A 24683-nucleotide genomic window follows, 5' to 3' on the forward strand; every position below is an offset into this window, starting at 1 on the left:
CCCCCCAGCCAGTCCCATTCCAGGGGATGAATTACACCTCGGGGCTGGCAGCAAAACACCATCAGGAGCTTCCATGGCAGGCTCCAAATTCCTCTATCCAATCTTATATCCTTGGAAGGTGCTTTCTAAAACAACTGGGATCTCAACAGCTGTGTTCCTGGTAGGGGGGCAACACAGCCCAGGGCTGCAGCATGAAGGGTACTGCCACATTCCCTTAGAGCCCTGCTGAACCATCAAACCGCCTGCAAATCGTGGAGTCAAAAAGACACAAAACATACACCTGCAGCCAATTAATACAGTCCTTCCCACAAAAACTGTGTAAACCCTCTTTCCGAGGAGGGCTCAGCAGTGCCCCAGCAGGGTCCCTGCAGCACAGAGGGTGTTTACTGCTTTTCTTAATCTACCACGATCCCCCTCTTAATTCTGTTAAAGGTACCAAATGGAGCCTTTAAGTGGTCATAAAAAGATTGTACTCATCCCACCCACCCACCCCTTATTATTTGAGCTTATTTGAGACACCTGGCCATGCATATGGGTGGCAGAGAGGGGAGCACAGAAGGCACCAAGGCTGTGCAGTTGGGGTACAATGGGGGACACCACCATGTCAGGGACAGCCCCATGGCCACCAACAGTGCTTGTGGTGCTGCAGGAGGGTGCAAAGCATCAGACAGGCACACTGATCCACCAGCTTATCAGAACTATGCTAGAAGCACCGCTTAAACACCACATCACCAGCCCCTGGCTGTCTGATGTCTGTCTTGACCACCCCATCCTTAGTGCCTGTGATCCGGGTAAAACAAAACCCTGTAGGACAGAGCATCTTTTACAAGCTGTGAAGAGCACAGCTCCTTGGCACTGCAAGGGTCAACAGAAAGATACCCTGGAGGGGTTGCTCCCCTGCCAGCAGCACCCCTGAACACAGTGATGCTGGGCTGGCCAACAGAGGTGACAAGTGCCTGATGGCAGCATCCAAAGCCTCTCTGCAAGCCACTGCCTAACCCACCTAGCAGAGGTGAAAGGTGGGTTCAGAGGGAGGAAACCCCTGCCACTGCAATGCAGGGATGCACTAACGAGTCCCTGGGACAGAGCAAGTTGGATGGGTCACGGGTCACCCCTGGTGCAGAGCCAGCACGTGGCTCTTGGCAGCCTGCAGCTGCAAGCCCTGCCCATGGCTGTCTCCTAGCACATGCAGGTGTGTGCTCACAGGTGTGCACGGCCAGCCACCACCACAGCCTGGCCTCCCAGCTGGCAGCTGCCCTGGGAGAGGTAGATCCCCCTGTGGGCTCTACAAGGGCTCCAAGAGCTCCTGCACAGGCTGGCAAGGTGCTCCCATCTCACCCAAAGCTGTTAGCGCTTAGCTTCTGCCATGTGTCTGTTTCAGTTGGCCGGAAACTGAGCTTTCGATATTAAAAGACAGCAGTTTTTGTTCTTCTTGCCATCTGTGTGTTTGTGTATTTCCCCTACCACCATAATTAGCAGGCTGGGCTCCAGCCAGGCTCAGGAGGAGATCTTAGTAGACATCTTCTCAGCAATCTGAACAGCTTTATTGTTTCTTTTATGGCTCCCCTAGTGCAGTCCCCATCACCAAGATCATGAGAGCCCAAGCCAACACTCCCAGCACAGGCAGCAGGGATGGGGAGGCTGCACTCCAAAGAGCATCAGCCTCTGCAGCTGCAGGGGCCGGCACCCAAGCAGCACAGGTGAAGGCTGAAACCCCACACCATGAAAGGCAGCAGGTTTGCCACACTCCTGCCAGGTCCCCCCAGCATGAACCCACATCACCAGCACCTCCAGAGCTCTGCCACAACGAGCCCAGCTCTCCCTGCCCTCTCCAGGCTGCACACCACTGCGGCTAGCTGTGTACTAATTGCCAAAACAATACAACAAAATAAGTCACTGTGGCCCTGACAACAAATGGAGCTCAGATGATGCCTGGAATCTCCCTCCAGCTCTGAAGGATGCTGGCAGCACCATGTCCCACTAGTCCAGGGCCAGCTGCCTCCTCCTTGCAGGATGCCCCCACTTCTTCCCCCTCTGACCTATCTGGCAGTACTAAGGCTTGGAAAATCACCCTGGCTGGCCCAAGGGTGGTCAGGAGTCAACCAAGCCCAACAAGACCTCAGTTTCCATCCCAGGCTAGCACTGTTGAAAGCCTCTGCGTGGGTTTCAGCAACTGCACCTCTCCTCCCTGCCCCTCCCGAGCACACTCGCAGGACCTGGATCACTCCAGGTGCAGAAACTCCTATGGTTGTTCCTGCTGCCCTCACCGCAAACCCCAGCACAAAGACAATGGCCGGGGAAGTGCCATGCACAGTGATGTTTGCAAAGCACTCGTGTTTGAGCGGCTCTGGCAGCAGGAAGCTGGGATGTGCTGGGTTCTCCATGTGGGACCACAGGAGAAGAGTGTTGCTGTTACTGTAACTGCTCCGCCTTGGCAAACCATATTCTGTTTCAGGCTGTCTGATAAACAGACTTGAGCTTGCACATACAGACATCTGCCCAAGGCAAACAGCAGGACAGAAACGTACAAGCAAATCTGGCAACTTCATGTGAATTAATTGTGCATTTAATTGAGATTTGTGGGGGGTGTGTGTGCAATAGCAATTGATTATCAAAATCAGATTATTTATGGGGGTTTAGCAACTATACAGGAGATTAATGTTGTTTCCAGAATAAATCCTCAGTAAATCTATGTTTCTCCAGTAATCAGCTAATAATATGTCATCCTAGTTATCTCATAAAAGGGGCACAGAAGCTCTGACAAATACTGAAAAGATATATTGTTGTCTGCAAATCAGCACCAGAAGGCCACAAGCCACACTGCCTCCAAACCATGACTCCACTTGTGTCTTCCAACGCCAGACCACAGCCAGGGGTTGCATCCAAGTCCCATCTGCCAGCCTTAGTCCGCCACGTGTCATGGGCAAAGACTAGATCAATGATCCAGGTGACACTCTGCCCAAAGACACAGGGAGGTTTGCACCCTGGGGCCCTGAGCCTGGCCAAGGCAAGGTCAAGTCACCACAGTCACTTGCATGGTGGCAGGTGATGATATCAAGAGAAGAAATAGCATGGCTCCTAGGATGGGAAAAGGAAGGTTATTGCCAAAAGCAAGAGGAAAAGGTACACGTGTCCTGCAATAGGGTACAGCTCTCTATTTATACAGTTTTATACTCCTCTGCTGGCAGGTGGTGGTGCCCCATTAAACCTAAGCGACTGCCTGTGCTACAGCAGCTCCTCTAGTTTTCTTAAGTAGTGCGCACTCATTAAAAGACATTATTGAAGATCATCACTTCTGGCAGCTAGAGGCAAATAAAGCCGTGCCATGCAGCCAGCCTTGCCAGGTCTTCCCCCAGCTGCCTGCACAAGGTGCTGCACAGCCCCATCCTGAGCTAGCGAGGGCCACCCCATGCCCTGCCCTCTCTCTGGACGCCAGGATGTGTCACAGGGATGTCCCCAAGGACCTCTATGCTGGGAGGTGGCAGCAGCTGGCCTTTCTGAGGGGCAGGATGGTACCCTGCCACTCCCCATAGGCAGGGCAAGCACAGGACCACTACTCCAGGGTGTAGAGATGCTCTGGCAGTCACCATGGCAACCCTGGTACACAGCTGGGGCGAACAAAGCTGACAGGAGAAAATGAGAAAAAAGGAAAGAAAGAGGTGGTGAGGGGAAGCAAAAAAAGTAAAGGGAAACAGTCTAGAGTCATGGAGTGAAGGCTGGGGCAGGAGGGAGTGATGGGGTGGGAAAGCATAGTGCTGTGGAAGAGGGAGAGCTGCCTTTAGGCTGCTCACCTTGGGATGACCTTCAGCAAGGCAACCCAGGGTGTGCACCGAGTGCACCACAAAGACCTTGTCTGTCAGACCTGCTCCAACTGTCCCAGCAAAGCGTCCCTCTGGGACATGGCATGTCCTCCCTGCCAGTTAGGCTGGCAGCCTGAGGCTGCACCGTGGCACAGGCAGGCAGCACCCTGCTAGGCACCCAGAAGGCTGCAAGGAGCCCTTCCCATGCTCCAGGGCAGCTCTCAAACCCCCAGCTGAAGAGACCCTTAAGGTGATGGATAGATGAGTATCTTGGGCCAGGTTATTCAGCACCTTCCTTATTCCACTAGCACAGATGGATTGGCTCAGCTTTTGGGTCACAGCACATCAAACAGCATGCCAACAGCACTGCCCGCACCCCCACTCCACCTCAGTTTTGAGGTATGAGCCCACTTTTCAGACCAGCTGTGCCAGCTCTTTGTTCTGCTACTTCCCAAGCGAAGCAGGGCTGCCTGTGTCCCCTGAACCCCCAAGGTGGTCAGACTACCAAGCCCCTCAAGTGGAGCACAAGGTCCTTCAGAGCAATAACCAGCAGCCCCAGCCCCACAACGGTGGGCCATCTCCATGGCTGGTTATGAAAGGAGCCTGGAGGCAGTAGGGGACAAAGTACACTCGGTTGTATGGCTTGCAGCTCACCCGAATCCCTAAGGCAAGGCTGGAGTAGGAGGCAGAGATGCAACTGCACGCACATTGACATAAGCCCTTGTACTGCAAGAACGCAAGCTGCGTCCACTGCCAAAGCATGCTCTGCTCTCACTTCTGCATCCCACTTCATTAAAGGCAGAGAATTAAAAAACAGACATCACGGTTTGGGTCAAAAAGCAGCAACTACAACCTCTCTCAGCTGGAATGGAAAATAACATCCCACTTGACTGTTTATTCTAATGAAATAACAAATCCCAAAGGGAAGCTCCCCCTCTGCTGAGCCGCCCTCGCGATAGCTGAACAGTAAACACAGAAACAGCCTCTTGCAGGCAGATCGCGAGTGCTGGGGTGGTGTCTCAGCCCACTGAGGGGGATGAGAGTGGGTACCTGGGGAGCAGGAGGTAGTCGACAGGGCTAGCCATACATGAAAGCCTGGTGGGAATGGGAGAATGAGAAAACTCCCAGGAATAGCACTGGGTGAAACAGCTCAGCCATTTTAGCTAGGCAAAGATGAGAGAAACCACCGAAGTAATTGGCACAGATGCTACAGGAGCAGCTGGAGCAGGGCAGCAGGCAACGGGCACCCAGAACGCTGCTGCTGCTGGGGGAAGAGGAGCACTTTTCCTCACTGTGGCATGGGGCTGTCTTGGCAGGTAAAAGCACACCTCTGCACCACTGTAAGGGAGCTTAATATCTGCCCCCCAGCCACATCCTGAGCCTCTGCTGATAGCACATGTGTGGCCCAGTGATGCGGTCAAGAGGCACCGAACAGGGCTTGGTGTGGGCAAGGACAAACTGGCCCACGGACAGTGAGGGACATGGCAGGCCAAGGCACATACAGAACAATAAACTCCCAGGAGCATACGAGGGATTTCAGCACAGACATAACCCCCTCCCCACACTTGTGCTCTCTCCTTGGCTCTTGCATATGCCCAGAAACCAAACTTCAAAAGGAGGGGGGGGCTGCCAGCATGGGAAGTGGCAGGCAGGCAGATGTGGCTGTCTCCTGCTAAAAGCCTTTGGTGCCTTTCATCAGGGCCAAGGGAAAAAAGCCTTCAACCATCAGGCTGGAGGTGAATGGCCAAGCCCTGGCATCAGGTCCTGCCACCCGCCAGCCCTGTGCTCCCAGCAAGGGCCAGCCACAGAGATTTAACCCTCCCTCCTGGACAGGGTGGGTTTAGGTCTCCACATCCCACCTCCCTGCTATATATATATATATGTAAATAAATCCATGTGTGTACAGTAAGCACCAGAGATCCTCTTAACCCTCCATGCTCTCCTCTCTCAGGAGTCATGGTAAGCGCTGCCACCCCATCAATTGGGGCATTCTCCAGTAACAAACCCATTCACACAGCATAACTCCCCCATGCTGAGGTCACCGTTCCCTTCCCTGCAGAGACGTGCCTCCCAAGCCAAAGCAACAGTCTGTCCCCAGTAGCCTCTGGAAGCCACATCTCCCAGCTCCTCATTAGTGACAATTAACAGGCCCAGCAGAGCCGGCACTTTCCAGGGAACAAGCCCGCTTTCAACAGGGGAAAGCAAACATGGGCTTTGTTGTACATGCTTTTGGCTTAAATGAGCCAAGAACTGCCCGCCAAGGAACAGAATTATTTCCCAAACCAGACCCATTATGCCACCTGACCAGCCGAGCGGGGAGCAAGGGCTGGGGCAGCCACCTCTCTTGGCAAGCCCTTGCTCTGCCACACAGCCACAGGGTGCTCTCACCGCAGCCCAGTTAAAGGCAGGCAAGGTGGGAGCAGGGGCTGGGGGTACCCCACCTTGGGGAGGGTAACAGGCACTTGCCAGCAACTTGCCCAGTTGGCTCAGAACCACCTGCTGCTCCTCCAGATGTTATTACAGACCAGGTGAGAAGCTCCTCAGACTCGGCAGCAGCCAGCCAGGGCAGGAGGCACCTCTCCACCCTCCCCAGCCTAGGGGCTGCCCCAGGTAGAGACCTCAGCACCCGCAGAGGGTGGCTGGCCTTGGACTTCAGCTCCCATGCCAGAACATAAAAAAAAAAGCTGCAGGCTTGAGAAATACAGGGAGATCAACGCACGGGTGAGTGGCAATCCTTTGCAAGAGGCCAGTACAAGGACCAGGCAGCACACGCTCACCAGCTTCACCATTCTCCAGCCTGGCAGTGCTAACCCATCACCAGCCTCTGCTTCCCTGGGTATTTGCCTAGCAGACGAGGGAAGGGGGGTGAAGACAAGAGAGCAAGCAAGAGGAAGACAGCCTGGATGTGACAGCCTGGCAAGTTTGACAGAGGAGTCTTGTTAGCAGTGTTTTTTCCCTGCAGTTTGAGCCAGGGCAAAGCCAAGAAATGCTTCCCAGCAGCCCGCACCAAATGAGCCCGGCTGTACAGAGCTTTAATTGCCAGTGGTAGAGCAGGGGTGGGCAGCAGCAGCTGAGGGGTCTGGGAGGACAGACATCAGAGCAGGGCTGATAGCTTCTGCTGCAGCATGAGCTAGATCCTCCTCCCCCAGGATGGGAAATGCCCGTGTCTCTACAGCCACCCTTCCTCCGGCACAAGGGGTGCATCTGCCCCCGCACTGTGCCTGCCCGGGGCTGAGCCTGGGGTGTTTCACCCCGAGCCTGCAGTGCCCCGGTGACAATGCACCATGCCTTGTGCTGCCGGCTATTTGGGACTGCAGATCTGGGCCAGCAGCTCAGCTGGGGCCCAGGGATGCGGGGACCAGCCACAGCAGACTTCCACCAGCTCTCCAGGGGAGGGAGAGGAAGGATCTGGCAGATCTCTAAGCTGACTAAGAGCTCCGAGTGCCCAGTGGCTCCGCCGTACCAAGCACAAGCCAAAGCAATTAGCATTTCTTGGAGACACTCTGTGTAATCTTCCCTGAGTGATGGGGAGCGCTGCCACAAGCACAGGGAAGGGCCTGGAGCTGCTTCCTGGGACTGGGGAGACATCGTGCTGGCAGTGACAACGCAGAGCATGGCTGTCCTGCTGAAGGGACCTCCTGACAGTGGCTCAGGGACTGCTGCTCCAGCCACACACTGGAGAACTGCCCCTTCACTCAGCCCCACCACCACCAGATCTTGCCTCTGGGTGCTGCAAGCTGTCAGGCAGCAGAAAGCCAGAAGACATAGCAGAAAGGCAGCTCTCAGCATTTTTCTTGGAGCACAGCCCAGGTGGGAAAGGCCACCTTGGGGAAAGCCAGGGCCAGGATCAACCTCATCCATCACTCCCAAGCAAGGCCGTCAGCCTGAGGCTCAAGGCAGGAAAGGAGCACAGATGAGCCTGGAGCTGTTCAGGGAATCACGCAAGAGCAGCAGCAGCCAGCCATCCAAGAGTCATGGATTATTTTTAATGGCTACTTGTAGAAAGCAGTGAGCGCCTGCAGGAGAGACAGCCCGAGCTGATGCTCACCCCATCCTTCTCCCCAGCATGTGCAAGGAACATCTCACAGCCAAGCTTTTTATAGGGTTTCCTGTTCCCGCTGGGCATGCGGCTCAGTGTCTCAGTATGACCACACTACCCCCTCCCTCAGTAATCACTCACATGCCGTTCACTAAAGTCTTTCCATTCCCTCTCTAGCTGTTTCCTCTCCTCTCCTTATTAGGGATCCACCTACCTATCCATCTTCTCATTCTCTCCCCCTCTGTGGCTATTTTTAAAATGCCATAAAAGCCTTCAACTGGTAGCATCCTCAGGGACGCGAGGGATTTTATATGTAACCCATCACGAGCAGTCATCACCACATAACTCACCATGCAGGCAGTGACTTTTTTCAAAGGGAGGGGAGGGGAGAACATCCACGCTCAGTCCCTGAGCTCTCCCTGGCCAGCACTACTGCTGGGCACCTCGGGTCCCAGAGGGGAACGATCAGCTCCAACCCACTCTTCTCCCAAGGGGGCAGCTGGGCCAGATGGTGGGGCAACAGCACCAGTTCTCTCAAGTAGCATCTGTGGGTGTACAAAGGGATGGATTTTCTCACTGAATAAAAGGCTCCAAAGCTGGGGATCATCCAGCTTCATGCCTCAGCATCTACCACCAGAAGAAGGAGGGCTTCCTTGCTGAGAAGATGGCCGTTTCTCCCTGGATGCCCATACACATGTAAGCTGCTGTACTGCCTGGTTCCCATGCTGGTTGATGGTCAAGAGGTTGGGGTTATGTTGGTGCTGCCAGCAAAACTCCCTCCAAAGGCACAGCCTGTCCCAGAAACTGAATCTCTGGTGACAGCCTGGACAGATAGCAAGGACCAAAGTTTACCTGCTCAGCCTCCAGCCCAGCCTGGATGGAGAGAGTGAAGGATTCAAGGACCACATAGGCACTGCACCAGCACCACAAAACCCACTTTTCTCCCCGATTTGGTTATTCCCTACAGAACAGCCTCCCCATTCCCTCCCAATGGTCTGGCCAGAGACCTGACACACCTACACCCCTTTGCCCTGGCCCACCCACACCACCTGCGCCAAGCACAGCTCAGCAAGAGCCAAAGGCAGCTCTCTAAATCTCTGCTGCAGGGGGAAGGCTCCCTGGTGCAAGCTGTCTCACTGCTGCTGCCAGCGAGGTGTGGGCACGCTGATCCAGCCGCAGGACGCCAGCCTCAGCAGCTGCCAGATGGGATTAGGCTGTGCATAACCTGAGAGGTGTCTGGCAGTGTGCTAATGCGATGACATGCTCCGTGTCACCAGTGAGACCTGAAGGAACCCTTTTGACCAAGTGCTGGATGTGTCTGCAAAGGCAGCAGCAAGTCCCCAGGTGCCCGAACTTGGTGACATCACTCTCAGATGATGCTTAGGTGACATGGCTATTTACAGCATGTAGGAGGTTAGAATGAACTCATCTTACCTTGCTCCACCTTCTTCATCCTCTGAGGACCAGGAACTAATGCAGAAGGGGCAGAGGAGGAAGCAGAGTGATGTGGAAGGAAACCCTCCAGCCCCTGGCACAGCGCAGGGCAGCCAAGGCAGAGGGAGGGAGGGGTTTGCAGGGACCAGCACTGTGCTGTGATCTGAGCACAGATGAGAGCTGGGGAAGCCTGTACTCTGTCACACTTCGAGGACTGCTGTGATAAGAGCAGAGAGAGGGAAAATATGGAGCAAAGTCGCCCGCTTGGATGGCAGGAGAAGCTGGGGCCAAGCTGCACAGCACACTGCCTGCCCAGACCTGGCTGCCACAGCCCCACACAGGCAGCCTCCCTATGTGGGCTGCATTTTTGCTCAGTTCCAAGAGCAAGTAGGGTCTGCACCACCTCCAGAGGGGCTCTGGGACCTCTGTGTGCCCCAGCCCCCATTTCTTCAGGCCAGGCAAGAAAGCCTTCCCATGCCTTTGCTGTACTCAGCACCTGACCATTGATCTCCAGTTTGGAGGGCAAGCATGAACCATGGGGACCAGCTGCAGGTCCTTCCTGGCAGCCCAGAGACATGTTTGCTTGTGGTCATGCACAGGCATCCCATCTGATGCAGACCCTGCAGCCACACCAGCCTGCTGAGAAAGCCACACTGCCACCCCAGCTGGGCACCACTGTGGCCAAGCCACCAGAGGTTATTTTCCCTGGGAAGAGCACTCAGTCATTCAGTGCAGCCGGAGACAGGCAGGGCAGCAGTGGCAGACAGACCAGCCCTGATCCAGCCCTTGTGGCCAAGGCAAGGAAGCCAAAGCCCCTTCTTTTGGGGGCTTGAACAGGCTCCAAAACCAAGTCAAACCCCAAGACTTAAATTTAGATTGCAATGGATGGGCTACAGCTCCCGACATGCAACAGAAATAGGTTTCCCACAGAGCTTCCTTCCCTCCTCTTTAAAGGGTTTAGCAGGGAAAAAGTCCTTGACTGGGGTGGGGTGAAACACCTTGAGCTGGCCACCCTGCTCTGCTGAGAATCCAGGCTGGGGAGCAGCTGCGACTGGGAGATCCCTACCATGGCGCCCGACATGTCCCAGCAAGTGCTGCTGAGCCAGGGAACAACCCACCCTGTCCCCCAGCTGATTTTAAAATAGCTCTCCTTCACAGCAAGTGTCCCCGGGCTGGGCGGTCCTCCCCGGGACGCCTCTGCACGAAGGGGTCCCCAGGGCTGGCAGGGGGATGGATGCCAGGAGTAAAGCAGCAAGATCTTCAGGGTCTGCTAGTGCAAGACAGATGCTGGAAGGACAGGAAGGGCCTTGCAATATGTTTTCACGAGCAAGATGCTATAAGCATGCTTGTGAGGGGTGCTGTACTGCAGAGCCTGGCACGTGCACTTTGGGAGCTCACACCTCGAGTCCTGGTCTAGGTTATGCTCATCTTGTCCAGCAGCAGACCGCAGCCTGGCTGCATGTATCTGAGAAACAGTCGTATAATCCATTGCTGTGAGAATAAGTCAAACCCCGAGACTTAATTTAGATTGCAGTGGACTGAAGTCAGGCTGAGGAAGAGCTCTGGGGTTGGCTTTGCACCAGCAATGCCTTTCTTGCCTCACAGCAGCACAATGCTCTCCAGAATGTGCCACTTGTTGCCACGAAAAAAAACACAGAAGCCAACAGGATTGCTTCAAACCCTCAAGCACATGCTCCTGTCCTACACTGTCCTGTTTCTCAGAGAAACCTTCCCCTCCACAAGGACTTTCCCAGTTATCCAAATCTCAAGAACAAGATTATTCAAAACAGGAGTGGAGTAAAATGTCCATGAACAGAAAAATGAGTGATGCCTGGGGCTCAGAGGACCTTGCCAGGGTAGAAAGGGTAAGAAGAAAGGAAGGTCAGACAGGCTGCATAAGAAAAGCATAGCACCAGCTCCTTTTTCTTTCAGATCTCTGCCGCAGGCAGCAAAGAAGGCACATCAATTCCCAGGCCAGGGCTTATGGCTGATACTGATAAAGCATTCAGAAGATTACACATGCATTTTTTTCAGTGTGGGTATATACTATGGCCTACCAAAAACCTGAGCCCCTGTCAAATAAATGGGAACTGTGCACCTGAGTTGGCTGCCACGCTAGAACAGTTTGGTCCTGTTAAGCTTCAGACAGCCCTTTTCTAGAAAGCAAGGCATATCCATCAGGGCTGCGCATCAGTGCGCTCAAGCTCTTCTTCCCCAGGGATTTACTGAGTCTACAGACTCAAGAGGCAGATGCTGGGCACAGGGGGACCTGGGACAGCCTTGGCATCTTCCAAGCAAGAACCACCTTCCCTGCTGCAGGCTGCCAGTCACCCTGCCATACTTGCCCCGAGCTGCTTACAAGAAAACTTCCTGGACCTGAAACATCTGGGCTTGGCCTCTGCCTTCCCTACAGCCACCATGGTCACTCCTAGTCCCCTTTCATCCTATAAAGCTCTCTCCTTTCCCCATCGCTCTCCACCCAAATCCTTGCCATCACCAGTCTCTCCCCAGGATGCTTTCTAGAGGTGCCGTAGTGTTCACAACTGAAAGGTGCTGATGTATTTAATTTAAAAATACCCAATTAGATGTTCCAAACACTTCATTATGGCACCATCATGATAGGACTGCAGGCTCTGGCACGAACGTGGGGAGTTTGCCTTTCCTCCTTCGCAGCTTAGCCGAGAGCAAAGGCAGCACCACACTGACTGCATGCTGACAACAGGTCAGTCTGTCATTAGTCCAGCCTGCTGGCACCACAAATACAGTTATCTGGCTAAACTGATTGTCACTTTGTCATTAGAAAACTTGCTATTTATTTTATAAGAGCATGGTAGGCCCTTGAAATAATTAAATTGCTTCAATTGACCTTCCAGCATGCACTTCGTTGGCCTGCAGGGCCACTTCCCATGGCTCCTGTTCTTCAAAGGGCAGGCTGCCAAGAAAGATGGTTTGCAGAAGAGTCTGAATGAAGCTTGATGAGGGGACAGAGTCCATCCACTAGCCTGAGGACAGAGAAAAGCTGCCTGGGCTTCAAATTTTCTGGCACCAAAGTGAATGCAACGGGTGATCGCCCCTTTGCTAGGCAGCCTGGGAGAAGAGGGGACAATTCGTATCAGGTTGGTAGTGGCAGCAGAGTCAAGCTGGGGTGTTAATTGAGAGGACCAAGATGTGGGTGGAGAACCTGGAGTTCCCCTTGTTGCCCAAATTCTGCAAAACGGTGCTAGAGCCCTCTTTGGAGAGGCATAGATGGTAGGTCATGCCCATGGGTGGGTTTTGAGAGCACATAGTGGGAAGGTAGCTTTCATCTCTTGCAAGACTGTCTTGCACCTGTGTCCCTCCTTTCTCCTCTGTCCCACCTGCACCTTGAACTGAGTCTACTCCAGCCTTTCTGAAAGCTCTCCTCCTTCTACAAGCCTCCTCCATAACCTGCCAGACAAGGAAGAGCTCTGACTGGAGACCTCTTTCGCCACTGCATGTGAAAAGCCTGTTCAGAAGCTCTTGGGGGAGCAGGGGTGAGGAGCACAAGGGCTTACCCAGAGCCAGAGGTCATCTCACCAAGGACCCAGGCACCACTGCTCTAGTCAGCATCTTGCTCTGCTGGGCCCTCCCTCATGGGAGCTGTGCTTTGTCCCCAGTTAACTGCATGCCTGTGGCAGCCTCCAGCATTGCTAAGATGAAACAGGAACCAGTGGTGACCAGGCACCGTGAATGCTATGACTGGAAAGACTCATCTGCACCCCAACCCCTCAGGCCTGGTGTCACCCTTGCAAGCACTAGGGCCTCCTCCAAGGGAGGAGACCAACACTGCTCATCATACTGACAGGCTGGTCCCTCTGGGTTCACTGTACTTTCTGAGCACAGGAGAAACACCATGTTCCTCCTCAGCAGGTCCTACCCCACTGGGTGGGGAGACCTGGTGAATCACCATGCCTGATGAGCTGTACAGAGCTGAGCTAGAGCTCCCAGAGATGTGCAGCACCATGTGATTCCTCTTTAATTACACAGGCACTTAATAGAGTTTGCTGGTAAACACCTTGTAACCACATGTGCCTAGAGATTACTGGGTAATTACGCTTAGTGGATCACCATGTAACAGGGAGCATGGTTTAGGGAAGACAAAAATAACCAAGCAAACATGCTACATTCATCAGTAACTGCCATGAAGCCTTCCTGCCCAAATGCCAAGCTGGCCAGCCTCCTGTCATGTCTCCTTCCCCAGCTTTCTGAGACTATGGGAGCCTCCAAACAGGAATGAGAGACGCCAGAGGTTGGGATAGTCTGGGGAAACTTTCCACTTTGCATACCAAGCCCTCTGCCAGAGCTCTCCGTGCTCTGACAGGCTGTCAGCTGCTCAGAGGAAAGAGGATGGCGGATCAATTGTACTGGTTCCCTCCACCCTGAATTAACTTGCCATGGGGACAGATTCTGGTCTCCCTCTTCAGGGGTGCACACTGGAGACAAAAAGGGTTCTGGAAAATATCTAGTTTGTGAACCAGCTTCAATCACCCATTGCAACACTGATCCAGAGCCTGCAAACCTTGGTTTGACCCAGGAGTTCGCCAGGATTTCACCTCCCTAAGGAGTCACTCAGATCTGTGTTGCCCATAACAAGGGGCACCTTGCTCCTGACAAGACCAGTGCCAAGACTTCCAGCAGCCCCCCACTCCCCACAGAGCTGGGTCAAAAGAGACAACATGCAAATGGGTCCCATGGGTCCCACAGGTACTCACAGACCATCTTCACTGCATGGACCTGCAGTGACCCAGAGCTCATGGCTACTTTCAAAGCAGCAGAAGGGATTATTCACACTCATTTCAGAGAATCTTAAATCCCTGGGGCACTTGACAGCTTCAACCCTTTGCCTTTCGATGAGCACAAACACAGCCTTGGTCACATTAAACTCCCCGCACCAGGCCAGTTTGAGGGAGAGGTTGAGTGCAGAACATAGATTTCAGGGGTGATTTTAAGGGATGTTCTCTTGGGCAAGGGTTTGTACTACAGGATCCAGCTTCAATGGAAATGCAGAGCAGCACTGATAGACCTGTTTATGAATTATGAATCCACGTGCAACCAATTAGCAGTGCTAACCAGTGGGAGGTATAAATAGTATAGCTAATGTAAATATCAACACTCTGCCCTCCAAATGCTTGCTGCACACCTGGTAAGCCCAGGACAGGCCACCTTCCTGGCCAGCACAGCCCTTGCACCCTCAGGGCCACCTGGTCTGCTCTGCAGCCTCAGGATATGAGTTCACACCCAAAAAATCAAGGGCCTCTTCACCTTAAAAGCAAGATTTCCATATGGCTTTGCCTTCCCTGCATCATGTGATATGACAACATGGGACCTCCAACCCTGGGACCCATACCAGGGTGAAAAGCAAACCCTTGTTCCCTTAACAAGGGCAGGTGACTGGCATGCTGTGCACAAGGCATCTTCGGAGATACACCCATACAGCCCAGCAAATCCTGCACGGAGCTCCCCAGAGGCCTCACAGTTTTTCACAACCACGTGGTTTGATAGCTGTGGCCACAGCATCAGGTTTCCTGACTCACATCAGCTTCAGACAGGACAGAAGTGTTATCAAAATGCACCAAGTAAAATGGAAAAAATGTAGGAATTCACAGATTGGATGGTGGCATTTTATCCTCAGCTGTCCTCCCTGGTTTGCCAGTCCCAAAATTTGGTCCTGCAGCCGCAGGTACACCTGTATGTCATCACCCCATGCACACTCTAGCTTCATCACCCATCATCCTCTTCCTGCACCTCCCTCTCATATCTGCACAGCTAGGGTCCTGTGCACCAGGACAGAGACCAGAATGGGCAGGCTGGAGTACAACTGAGCCTGCTGGCTTGAACCTACCACATCCAAGTCCTCAGCCACGACAGGAACTAGGGAAGAATAAAACAAACCAAAAAAAAAAAAATCAATGCAGAGATCAGCAGAGCTGGCCATGCCTGGGAGGCTGAGCCTCAAGCAGGGTTGGGAAGCCTCTGACCAACAAGTAGCACTGAGCTCCCCTGAGCCACTGGCCACTAGCAAAAGGCTGCAAAAGCCATTGCAGGTCACTGCCAGGTAGCATCAGTAGAGCAACATAAGAGATGGCACAGAGGGCCCTGACACAAGGCTCCTGGGCTCCTTTTTTGCCTTGCAGGCATGCAAACCTGAAGGGTACAGGTTGGGTAGGGATGCACTGAGCTGGGTGAGGCAGCAGCAAGAGGGGAAACAGTTTCTGGCAACATTCACACCAGTCATAGAACATGCTGACAGAAGAGAGTGCCCCACACCCCATGCCTTGCTTACAGAACCAGCTGGGAGAGGAATCATGCCATTGCTAAGAACAGACGCAAGCCAGCATTGGCTATGACAAACCCTGCTTTGAGCCCCTCAGCTACTGGGAAGAAGTCTGGAAGCCTAACAGGGTAGAATCTGCTGCCTTGCAGGGTTTGCCCAGCCCTGGTAGCAGCTGTGGTCCCTTTGGGACCCCAAGTAACCAACCTATAGCACAGGAAGTAATCAGCAGATATTACAAAGTTCCCAAACCTTTACTAAAACACACAACTACTTAGTAATGGCAATATTTAGGCAAAGATTGCCGAGCCATCCAAACGGCTAGGCGAGCGCTGTGGTGGCAGCCTGCTGCTGGCAAATCCAGAAGCCGAGGCAAGGCTGAGTGATGCGCCCAAGGTCTGAGCAAGGCAGTGGCAGAAGGAGGAGCACCTCCCAAGAGACTGCCAGCTGTGCACTCGCTGCCTGCCCAGTGGCCTCCTCCTGTGAGTCATGTCAGAGCAACAGGCAGGCAGCACGTTTGGGTCTGCTGGCACCAATCTGTGTGTGGGAGGACCCAATAAAGGAGTTTTGCGGTGCAATCAGATAGTTCTAACACACCAGTCCCATAAACAACCCTTATCGCTACCAGCAGCCAGCCTAGCTATTGAGAGCTGGAAAGGAATCCCAAAAGGAACAAACACGCATTTGTCAAAACTGGCTTAGAGGAAGCTAAGTCCCACCTGACCGCTGTGATCACTGACCCCAGCGAGCACCGTGTGCCATCCCAGCCCTCTGCACCAGACCCAAGCTCATCACCCAGAGAGGCTGAGGGAGGCCCCTTTGTTACCAGGCATCCAGCAGGCTCAGAAAGAATCAGTCCCTATTGTTTCCTACCTGGGCACCACCAGCTCCGCACCCTCGGGAAGGGGGCTAGCTCCTGTCCCAGGTGTGGCTCGTGCAGAGGGCACCTGGAAAGTTTTCTTGCCTCTGACACAGCCCAACAGAGCTGGAATCACCTGTTCTGTTGCTTTGCAGCATGCCAAGGCATTTTTCACAGTGTTTTGCTTGGGAACCACCCCAAGCCCTCGGATTGAGAAACCTCAACACACCAATGCAATGGAGAAGTCATTTCTCTTTCTGCCTGGGGGAGTCCTCCTTTCTTCACAAAGCCTCTAGGACCTACAGGAGGGAGGGCAACTTATTCCAGGAGGAAGACCCTCAGATGGCCATCAGTGTTAACTCTGGGGGCCCACCACTTTTAAAGGAATGGATCAAAACTGTGCTAGCAAGGTGGGTACAGCCACCACACATCAGATCAGTGAGGAAAGAAAAACTGATTGTCACTTAATCAACCCTGATCAATTTTTCCAGACTCTGCAACAAGGACACAAAACCAGAAGTAACCAGACTAGTACCAGGTGCCAGTTCTCATCCTATGCAGCACATTTCCAAGCTCTGCTTCTTTAGAAATTCATACACAGCACATGAGTGCCTCTGTCCCTGTCTCTCTCACACAACAGAAACACGCACATCCCCAGCTGCAAAAGGTACACGTCTTTCAGGATTACACCTGTGCTTTGCTCAGGTCCCTGGTTTCTGGGTCTCTCCTTACCCTGCCCCTCCTCCCCATTGGCTGTTGCTCCCATGTCCATTTATATGTAGGCAGCAGCATCAGCAAGTGAGCCTGCTGCCTGTCAAGAGTGCTCCAGACTCCTCACCATGTTGCATATCGACATTTTAGTCCATGATCTGCCCTCCAAGCCCCAGAAATAAAGCCAAGAAAAGTACTCGGTGGAGATAAGCACCATGGCTTAGCTCACATGAAATAAGGGTGCCAGCAAAGCCAGACCCTGTCAGAAAGCAAAAGGCAGGCAGGAAAATAATAATAAAACCCCCAAATCATCCCATTAGGCTCATCAGCCCTGTCGTGACATTTTCTTTCCAATTCTTCCAGCCAGTCAGTGCCATACCAGCCCCAACCCCAAAGCATAGGCAAGGGAAAGCCGTACTTACTGCTAGTGCTCATCTTGCCGGTCCTCCTCCGTCCTCCTCATTCAACAAAGGGGGCAAAGATGCTCTTTAAATCCTTTTTCTTCCACTCCCCCGTCAGCGGGAGGAGGCTGCCTCTCCCTTTCCTAGGAAAAATATTTCGGTGCGATCCGCCAGCTAACGCATCCCCAGGCAGCTCCGCGACCCAGCACGGCTGCCTCCGTGGCCGCCGCTGCGCTCCCTGCCGAGCGGCCGGATGGCAAGGTCAAGGGTGTCGGCGGCGGGGAGGGGGCGACGCGAGGCGGGGGACGCCCGGGACCGGCCCGGGGGAGGGTCCCAACCGCGCCGTACCGGGCGAGGCGCTGCCATGCACTGCGCAGCGCGGCCGCGGCCGCTCCTCTTATAGCGGGGTGTGGAGCCGCGGCGGGGGCCGCGCAGCGCCGCGCAGCGCCGCTCCCCGCCCACCCCGCCCCACGGCGCAGCCCGCGGACGGACGGACGGACGGAGCGGCGGGCGGACCGACGGGCGGGCGGCAGCGCCGGGCGGGGCAGCGCGGAGCAGAGCGGCGCGGGGGGCGGCGGCGGCCCGGCCCCGGGGGGCGGCTGCGGGACACGCCGCCTCGGCACCGCCGCCATCTGCTGGGCACCGCCTGCCCGCTGCCCTGCCCTGCCTGCAGTGCTGCCCTGCCCTGCCTGCCCGCTGCCCTGCCTGCCCGCTGCCCTGCTCTGCCTGCCCGCTGCCCTGCCCTGCCTGCCCTGCCTGCAGTGCTGCCCTGCCCTGCCTGCCCGCTGCCCTGCCTGCCCGCTGCCCTGCTCTGCCTGCCCGCTGCCCTGCCTGCCTGCTGCCCTGCCCTGCCTGCCCTGCCTGCCCGCTGCCCTGCCTGCCCGCTGCCCTGCCTGCCTGCTGCCCTGCCCTGCCTGCTGCCCTGCCCTGCCTGCCCTGCCTGCCCGCTGCCCTGCCTGCCTGCTGCCCTGCCCTGCCTGCCCTGCCTGCCCGCTGCCCTGCCTGCCTGCTGCCCTACCCTGCCTGCCTGCTGCCCTACCCTGCCTGCCTGCTGCCCTGCTCTGCCTGCCCGCTGCCCTGCCCTGCCTGCCCTGCCTGCAGTGCTGCCCTGCCCTGCCTGCCCGCTGCCCTGCCTGCCCGCTGCCCTGCTCTGCCTGCCCGCTGCCCTGCCCTGCCTGCCCTGCCTGCAGTGCTGCCCTGCCCTGCCTGCCCGCTGCCCTGCCTGCCCGCTGCCCTGCTCTGCCTGCCCGCTGCCCTGCCTGCCTGCTGCCCTGCCCTGCCTGCCCTGCCTGCCCGCTGCCCTGCCTGCCTGCTGCCCTGCCCTGCCTGCTGCCCTGCCCTGCCTGCCCTGCCTGCCCGCTGCCCTGCCTGCCTGCTGCCCTGCCCTGCCTGCCCTGCCTGCCCGCTGCCCTGCCTGCCTGCTGCCCTACCCTGCCTGCCTGCTGCCCTACCCTGCCTGCCTGCTGCCCTGCTCTGCCTGCCCGCTGCCCTGCCCTGCCTGCCCTGCCTGCAGTGCTGCCCTGCCCTGCCTGCCCGCTGCCCTGCCTGCCCGCTGCCCTGCTCTGCCTGCCCGCTGCCCTGCCTGCCTGCTGCCCTGCCCTGCCTGCCCTGCCTGCCCGCTGCCCTGCCTGCCTGCTGCCCTACCCTGCCTGCCTGCTGCCCTGCTCTGCCTGCCCGCTGCCCTGCCCTGCCTGCCCTGCCTGCAGTGCTGCCCTGCCCTGCCTGCAGTGCTGCCCTGCTCTGCCTGCCCGCTGCCCTGCCTGCCCGCTGCCCTGCCCTGCCTGCCCTGCCTGCAGTGCTGCCCTGCCTGCCCGCTGCCCTGCCTGCCCGCTGCCCTACCCTGCCTGCCCTGCCTGCAGTGCTGCCCTGCCCTGCCTGCCCGCTGCCCTGCCTGCCTGCTGCCCTACCCTGCCTGCCCGCTGCCCTGCTCTGCCTGCCCGCTGCCCTGCCCTGCCTGCCCTGCCTGCAGTGCTGCCCTGCTCTGCCTGCCCGCTGCCCTGCCTGCCCGCTGCCCGGCCCTGCCTGCCCTGCCTGCAGTGCTGCCCTGCTCTGCCTGCCCGCTGCCCTGCCTGCCCGCTGCCCGGCCCTGCCTGCCCTGCCTGCCCGCTGCCCGGCCCTGCCTGCCCTGCCTGCCCGCTGCCCTGCCCTGCCTGCCCTGCCTGCAGTGCTGCCCTGCTCTGCCTGCCCGCTGCCCTGCCCTGCCTGCCCTGCCTGCAGTGCTGCCCTGCTCTGCCTGCCCGCTGCCCTGCCTGCCCGCTGCCCGGCCCTGCCTGCCCTGCCTGCAGTGCTGCCCTGCTCTGCCTGCCCGCTGCCCTGCCTGCCCGCTGCCCGGCCCTGCCTGCCCTGCCTGCCCGCTGCCCTGCCCTGCCTGCCCTGCCTGCAGTGCTGCCCTGCTCTGCCTGACCGCTGCCCTGCCCTGCCTGCCCTGCCTGCAGTGCTGCCCTGCCTGCCCTGCCCGCTGCCCTGCCTGCAGTGCTGCCCTGCCCTGCCTGCCCGCTGCCCTGCCCTGCCTGCAGTGCTGCCCTGCTCTGCCTGCCCACTGCCCTGCCCTGCCTGCCCTGCCTGCAGTGCTGCCCTGCCCTGCCTGCCTGCTGCCCTGCCTGCAGTGCTGCCCTGCCCTGCCTGCCCGCTGCCCTGCCCTGCCTGCAGTGCTGCCCACTGCTGGCCCTGCTTCCTCTTCTGCCCTGCCTGCAGTGCTGCCTGCCATCTAGCCCTGCCTGCTGCCCTGCCCTGCCTGCAGTTCTGCCAGTGGTCTGGCTCTGCCCACTGTGCTGCCTGTGGTCCAGTCCTGCCTGCTGCGCTGCCCTGCCTGCATTCCCGCCCGTGGTCCATCCCTGTCTGCTGCCCTGCCCTTCTTTCTAGCCTGCCTTCAACCCTGCACGCTGCCCTGCCTGGTGGCCAACCAGCTGCCCTGCCTGTGGCTCTGCCTGCGGCTCCGGGGCCTCCGGACTGGTCCCTCCTCACCTGGGACACCCCTCCCCCCACAGGCCCCACAGGGCTCCCCCCCAGCATGGCGCTGCCAGCTGCCAGTCCCATGCTGCTCACTCATGGGCTTGGCCCAGTGGTGGCTGAGCATGCAAAGAAACGTTGTCCCAGGACAGAGGCATTTAGCAATTGATGCTAAAACCTGGATTTCCTCTTGTGCCAAGGTTCCCGTCCAGCAGCTGTCCAGGCTGCCTGCCCCAGCTGTCCTGGCAGTCCCATGCCAGGAGCAAGGAGGGGCTGTGGGTGTCTGCACGGCACCTGGCTGTAGGATGGAGAAGGGGGGCTCTTCCCATGCGTTGAGCTAGCAGCCTTCTCTGCTAGCAGCACATCAGGATTCCTGGAAGGGCTTCAAAGCCATTAGATCATTGTTTTGTTTGTGAGATGCTATTTATCAGAATAAAGCCTCACCCAGTGGAGCTGCTCCCAGGATGTGAGCAGAGACAGGGCTGTGCCCACCCTGCCTGCGGAGCCCCCGAGAAGCTGCACTGCGATTCAAAGAGGCAAGCTACAATCGTGCCGCTAATGAAAGGGGTTTTTCATGTAGCGTGACAGGCGCCGCATCTCTCCCGCTCCTGGGGCTGGAGCGCTGCTCAGAGAGGGCCTTTTGCTTTCCCTTTCTCTTGCTGTTTTTTTTGCAGCAGCAGATGTTTGCGGTAACATGACAAGACAGGTAGCAGGTCGTGTGAGCTACGCCTGCGCTGCCGGTGATACAGCCAGCTCGCTGCAAGCCCTGCTGCCTGTCCCCTTTGGCTCTGTCCCCTTCCCAGAGGCAGTGGGTGTGTGTGAACAGCAGGGCTGGAGGGAACAGGCAAGCAGAGAGCAGTGCTGCTGATATGGCTCAGCAGGATGGTTCGGGCTGTCCCGTGGTGCTAATTTGGGGCCCTTTGTGAAGTTTCCCTGTGCATGACAAGTGCCCAGGTGTCCCCTCCTCAAGGAAGAACGCAGGACCCCAATCGCAGCTAGGCTCACACCCATCGTATCAATAATGTCCATTTGGGGAGTCAATAAAGCAGACATGATGTGAGCTGGTCCCCACGGTTCAGCGAGCTAATTAAGCTTCTTCCGCTGACCTGGTTTCCAAATCTTGTTAACTTGCTGCCTTCAGAGCAACTTGAAATTTCCAGCACAGACAGGCTGGGATTGCAGAGGGCTGCAGAGGAGGACAGGGTGCTTTGGCGGAGCTCAGGGGGCACCAGTGCAGAACCTCTTCGCCTTGGTCCCCTCCCAGCAGGGTGGTGCTGGCATGGCAGAACTGTGCCGTGGGGAAGGGAGAGGGGGTGCTGCCAGTAGGGAGGTGGGCAGGGCATCAGGTGCCCCCTGCCATGGGATTTTTGGGTTTTGGCAGCGGTGAGCTGACAGCAGGGAGCTCTAACTCTTGTCACCTCCCTGCCTCAGCCAGCAGCTACTGCACAGGGGCCTGACCCCAGCCAGGCTGCAGCAAGGGCCCGTGGTGCAGGGTGCTGCTTGGAGCCCCTCACCATCAGCGCTGCCCAGGGTGTTTTGGAAATCCCATTTCCTTTTCTTTGACTGAGGAAACTGGCTGCAAAAGCTGTCACAAAAGGATGTTAGGGATGCCTGAGACAAGAAGTCAGAAATGAGGAAATGTCAAGATGTTAACGCAGCCTCCTTTCATCCCTTTGTGCCTGTGCATTGCAACACGGTCTTTCACAGCAATTATTAGATGCGTGTTTTTCCCATAAGGCGCCTGCCTCATTCGGTACCCAGCATGTGCCACGTAGCTCAGGCTGTGCAGAGGAAGCTGCTGCCTTCAGGACCCTGCACCGTTCAGTGAAAAGGGACACTGCACTGGTGAGGGTAAGAGGCTCGACAGAAGAGTGCTAATTTAATTTAATTTTACTGTCAGCTTCCCTGGACACTGGGTTTCTTCTCCCTGCCTCCACGCCTTTGTGAGATGCTAAGAGAGTGACCTGAACCAAACTTTCCTCACCTGGTTGATAACTGTCTTTCTTCTTTCCCCGACACTGGCTCATCATTGAGAGAGCTGGAAGTTGGTGGCTGCATGTGGAACCATCAGGAGCTGGGCTCGAAATGTATCTTGTGCTATACCAGCACTAGGAACTTGGAGATACCAGGCTCACTGCCTCTCTCACCAGTGGCTCGGGAAGCCACCAAGCACATATTTCTGTGTGAGGCTGCACTCAGCCACTGTCCCTGGGAAGGTCCTCAAGGCTGGAGGGGCAGGTCCCATCCCGCTTCTGCAGAGTGGGATGCCTGGGGAAAAGCCCAGGGAAGGGGATCCCTCCTCATTCCTGAGTGACTTGGGGACCAGGTGAGGAATGGAGAGGCTGCAAGGGGAATATCAGATAGCAGGTCCCAAAGCCAGCAGAAAGGATTAGGAGAGGTCAGAGAGCTACAAGATCATATAAGCATATCTGTCCCCAAAGCACCAGGGGGAATGGTTCAGCAGCAGCCTTAGCTCTGGCATTTCTGGTTTATTTGAAGCTATAACATCCCTTTCAGCACCCCTAGGTACAGACATATGCATACATACGTGTTTACAAACACGCACACATACAGTCACATGGAACAGTTTTCAGAGGTCTCTCTGTAGGAGCCCCAGGCCTTCCACCTGCTTTCTTTCCCCTTCAACTGGTAGTCATCCTGGTGAACAGCCTTCACTGCTGGGCCCTGTGAATCACAGTTTCAGGAGGAGTGGAAATGCCTTGGCCAGAGATCCCAGCTGCAGCCCTTGCTCCAGAGTGCCGTAGCACAAGTGTGTCTGTGTGTCCCAGGGGCACCAGCTGGCCAAACCCACCCCTGCCAACACGAGCTCCTGGCAGACGTGCCTGCATGTGTGCTGGCAGCAAAAGGCTCTCCTTTCTTAGCGAGAAGATTTAAGTCCAAACAACAGCAGCGAGATGCCTGTGGGGACCCCAGCACAGCACAGCCCGCTGCCTCGCACGAAGCACTGGGCAGGCTGCAGAGAAGCAGGACTCTGACTCATCGGAAGCTGGTGACATTTTCCAAAAAAAGCCTGTAAGTCCAGGGCTGCAATGTTCCCAAAAGGCAGCAGAGAAGCCTAAGGGGTCTGGAGACCCCATTATACCACAGCTCATGGTCTGCGTCATGGGGTGGAGGAAATTCCGCCTTGCTGGACAGTTCCCCACCCATTTTTCTCTTGTCCCCTGCTTCCCCTGTGAGGTGGGATCTGGCAGAAGTGAAGTCAGGAGTGGTCAGATGTTGCTGCCTGCTGCCCCACTGCAAAGCCCGACTCACTCTTCCAGTGATGACAGAATTACTTTTCAGATGATGGAGATAGTCACTTTACTTCGGGAGTGCCTGGAGAAGAGCAACTGGGACCAGAGCAGTGAACTGGGCAGTGGGTGTTTTACGAGGGGGCTATGGTGGGACCTGACAGCGCAGCTGGTGCCTTAGCCCACGCAGGACCCCGCTCCTGTTCCTCAGTCCCAGCAACCACCAAGTCATTCACCAGTGTTTGGCTGTCTTCCAGTTTACACAGGAGCACAACAGCACTTCCCAGCAATTCCCTGTGTCGGCAGGAGGAGACACAGACAGGCAGAGGCAGATGTTCCTCAGGCTGCCTGCATTAAAGCGATAATCAAATGATAGATTATTTTGAAGCAAACTCACATTTTCAGTCATTAATTTTAGTGCTGTGCAAATAGTTTCAGCAGAAAATAAATATCCACAGTGGAGAATGGTTGTGAAGCTGGATCTGCTTCAGGCGAAGCTGGTGTGCACCGTAGCCCAGCTGTAACCTGGAACCATCCTGCAAAGCCAGGCAGGAATGCCTGCGCCATGCACGGGAGGAGCTACAGGTCCTCTGGCATTACCCATCTCATTACCACAGGGACTGAGTCCCTAGGTCAAGTGAAACAAATGTTCCCAAATCAAAAGCAGATGAGTGAAAACAAGTGCCGCAGAACCTCTAGAGTGACTCGTCCTGCATGTCAGGAGTGCTGGGCCTTCTCCTCCCTGCCTGAAAGATCAGGACACCCGGAGACGAGAGGTGCTGCATGACCTGCCTAAGGGAGGAGTAATGGCAAAGGCCTTAGGACATGGGAAACCAGTGTTTGTCCTAAAACCTGCCAGAATCTTTCACTCCCTAGCCCTTCAGGAGAGCTGATGTCCCTGTGCAGACCTCTGCCACAGCAGCGTGCTGAAAAAGCCAACGAGCACGCTG

General features: G+C 56.2%; 1 protein-coding gene across 15 annotated transcripts in view; it reads right to left on the minus strand.

The window, feature by feature from the left end:
• Window positions 1-18204, minus strand: part of ABLIM3 (actin binding LIM protein family member 3) — a 56128-nt gene extending 37924 nt beyond the window's left edge. For 8 of the 15 annotated variants that reach the window (XR_013929836.1, XR_013929837.1, XR_013929838.1 and 5 more), the window contains exon 1: window positions 17555-18201. Coding sequence is in view for 1 of the 15 variants with exons in the window: in XM_080398041.1 (XP_080254167.1) it covers window positions 17555-17567 (13 nt within the window). In the remaining 14 variants the exon portion in view is untranslated. Of the gene's footprint in view, window positions 1-17554 lie in introns of all 15 variants that reach the window. The other 7 variants (XR_013929844.1, XR_013929845.1, XM_080398041.1 and 4 more) reach the window with 4 other exon arrangements.
• Window positions 18205-24683: the final 6479 nt, after the last annotated feature.

Source organism: Falco punctatus (genome assembly GCF_963210335.1).
Source record: "Falco punctatus genome assembly, chromosome: 8".
Lineage (NCBI taxonomy): Eukaryota > Metazoa > Chordata > Aves > Falconiformes > Falconidae > Falco > Falco punctatus.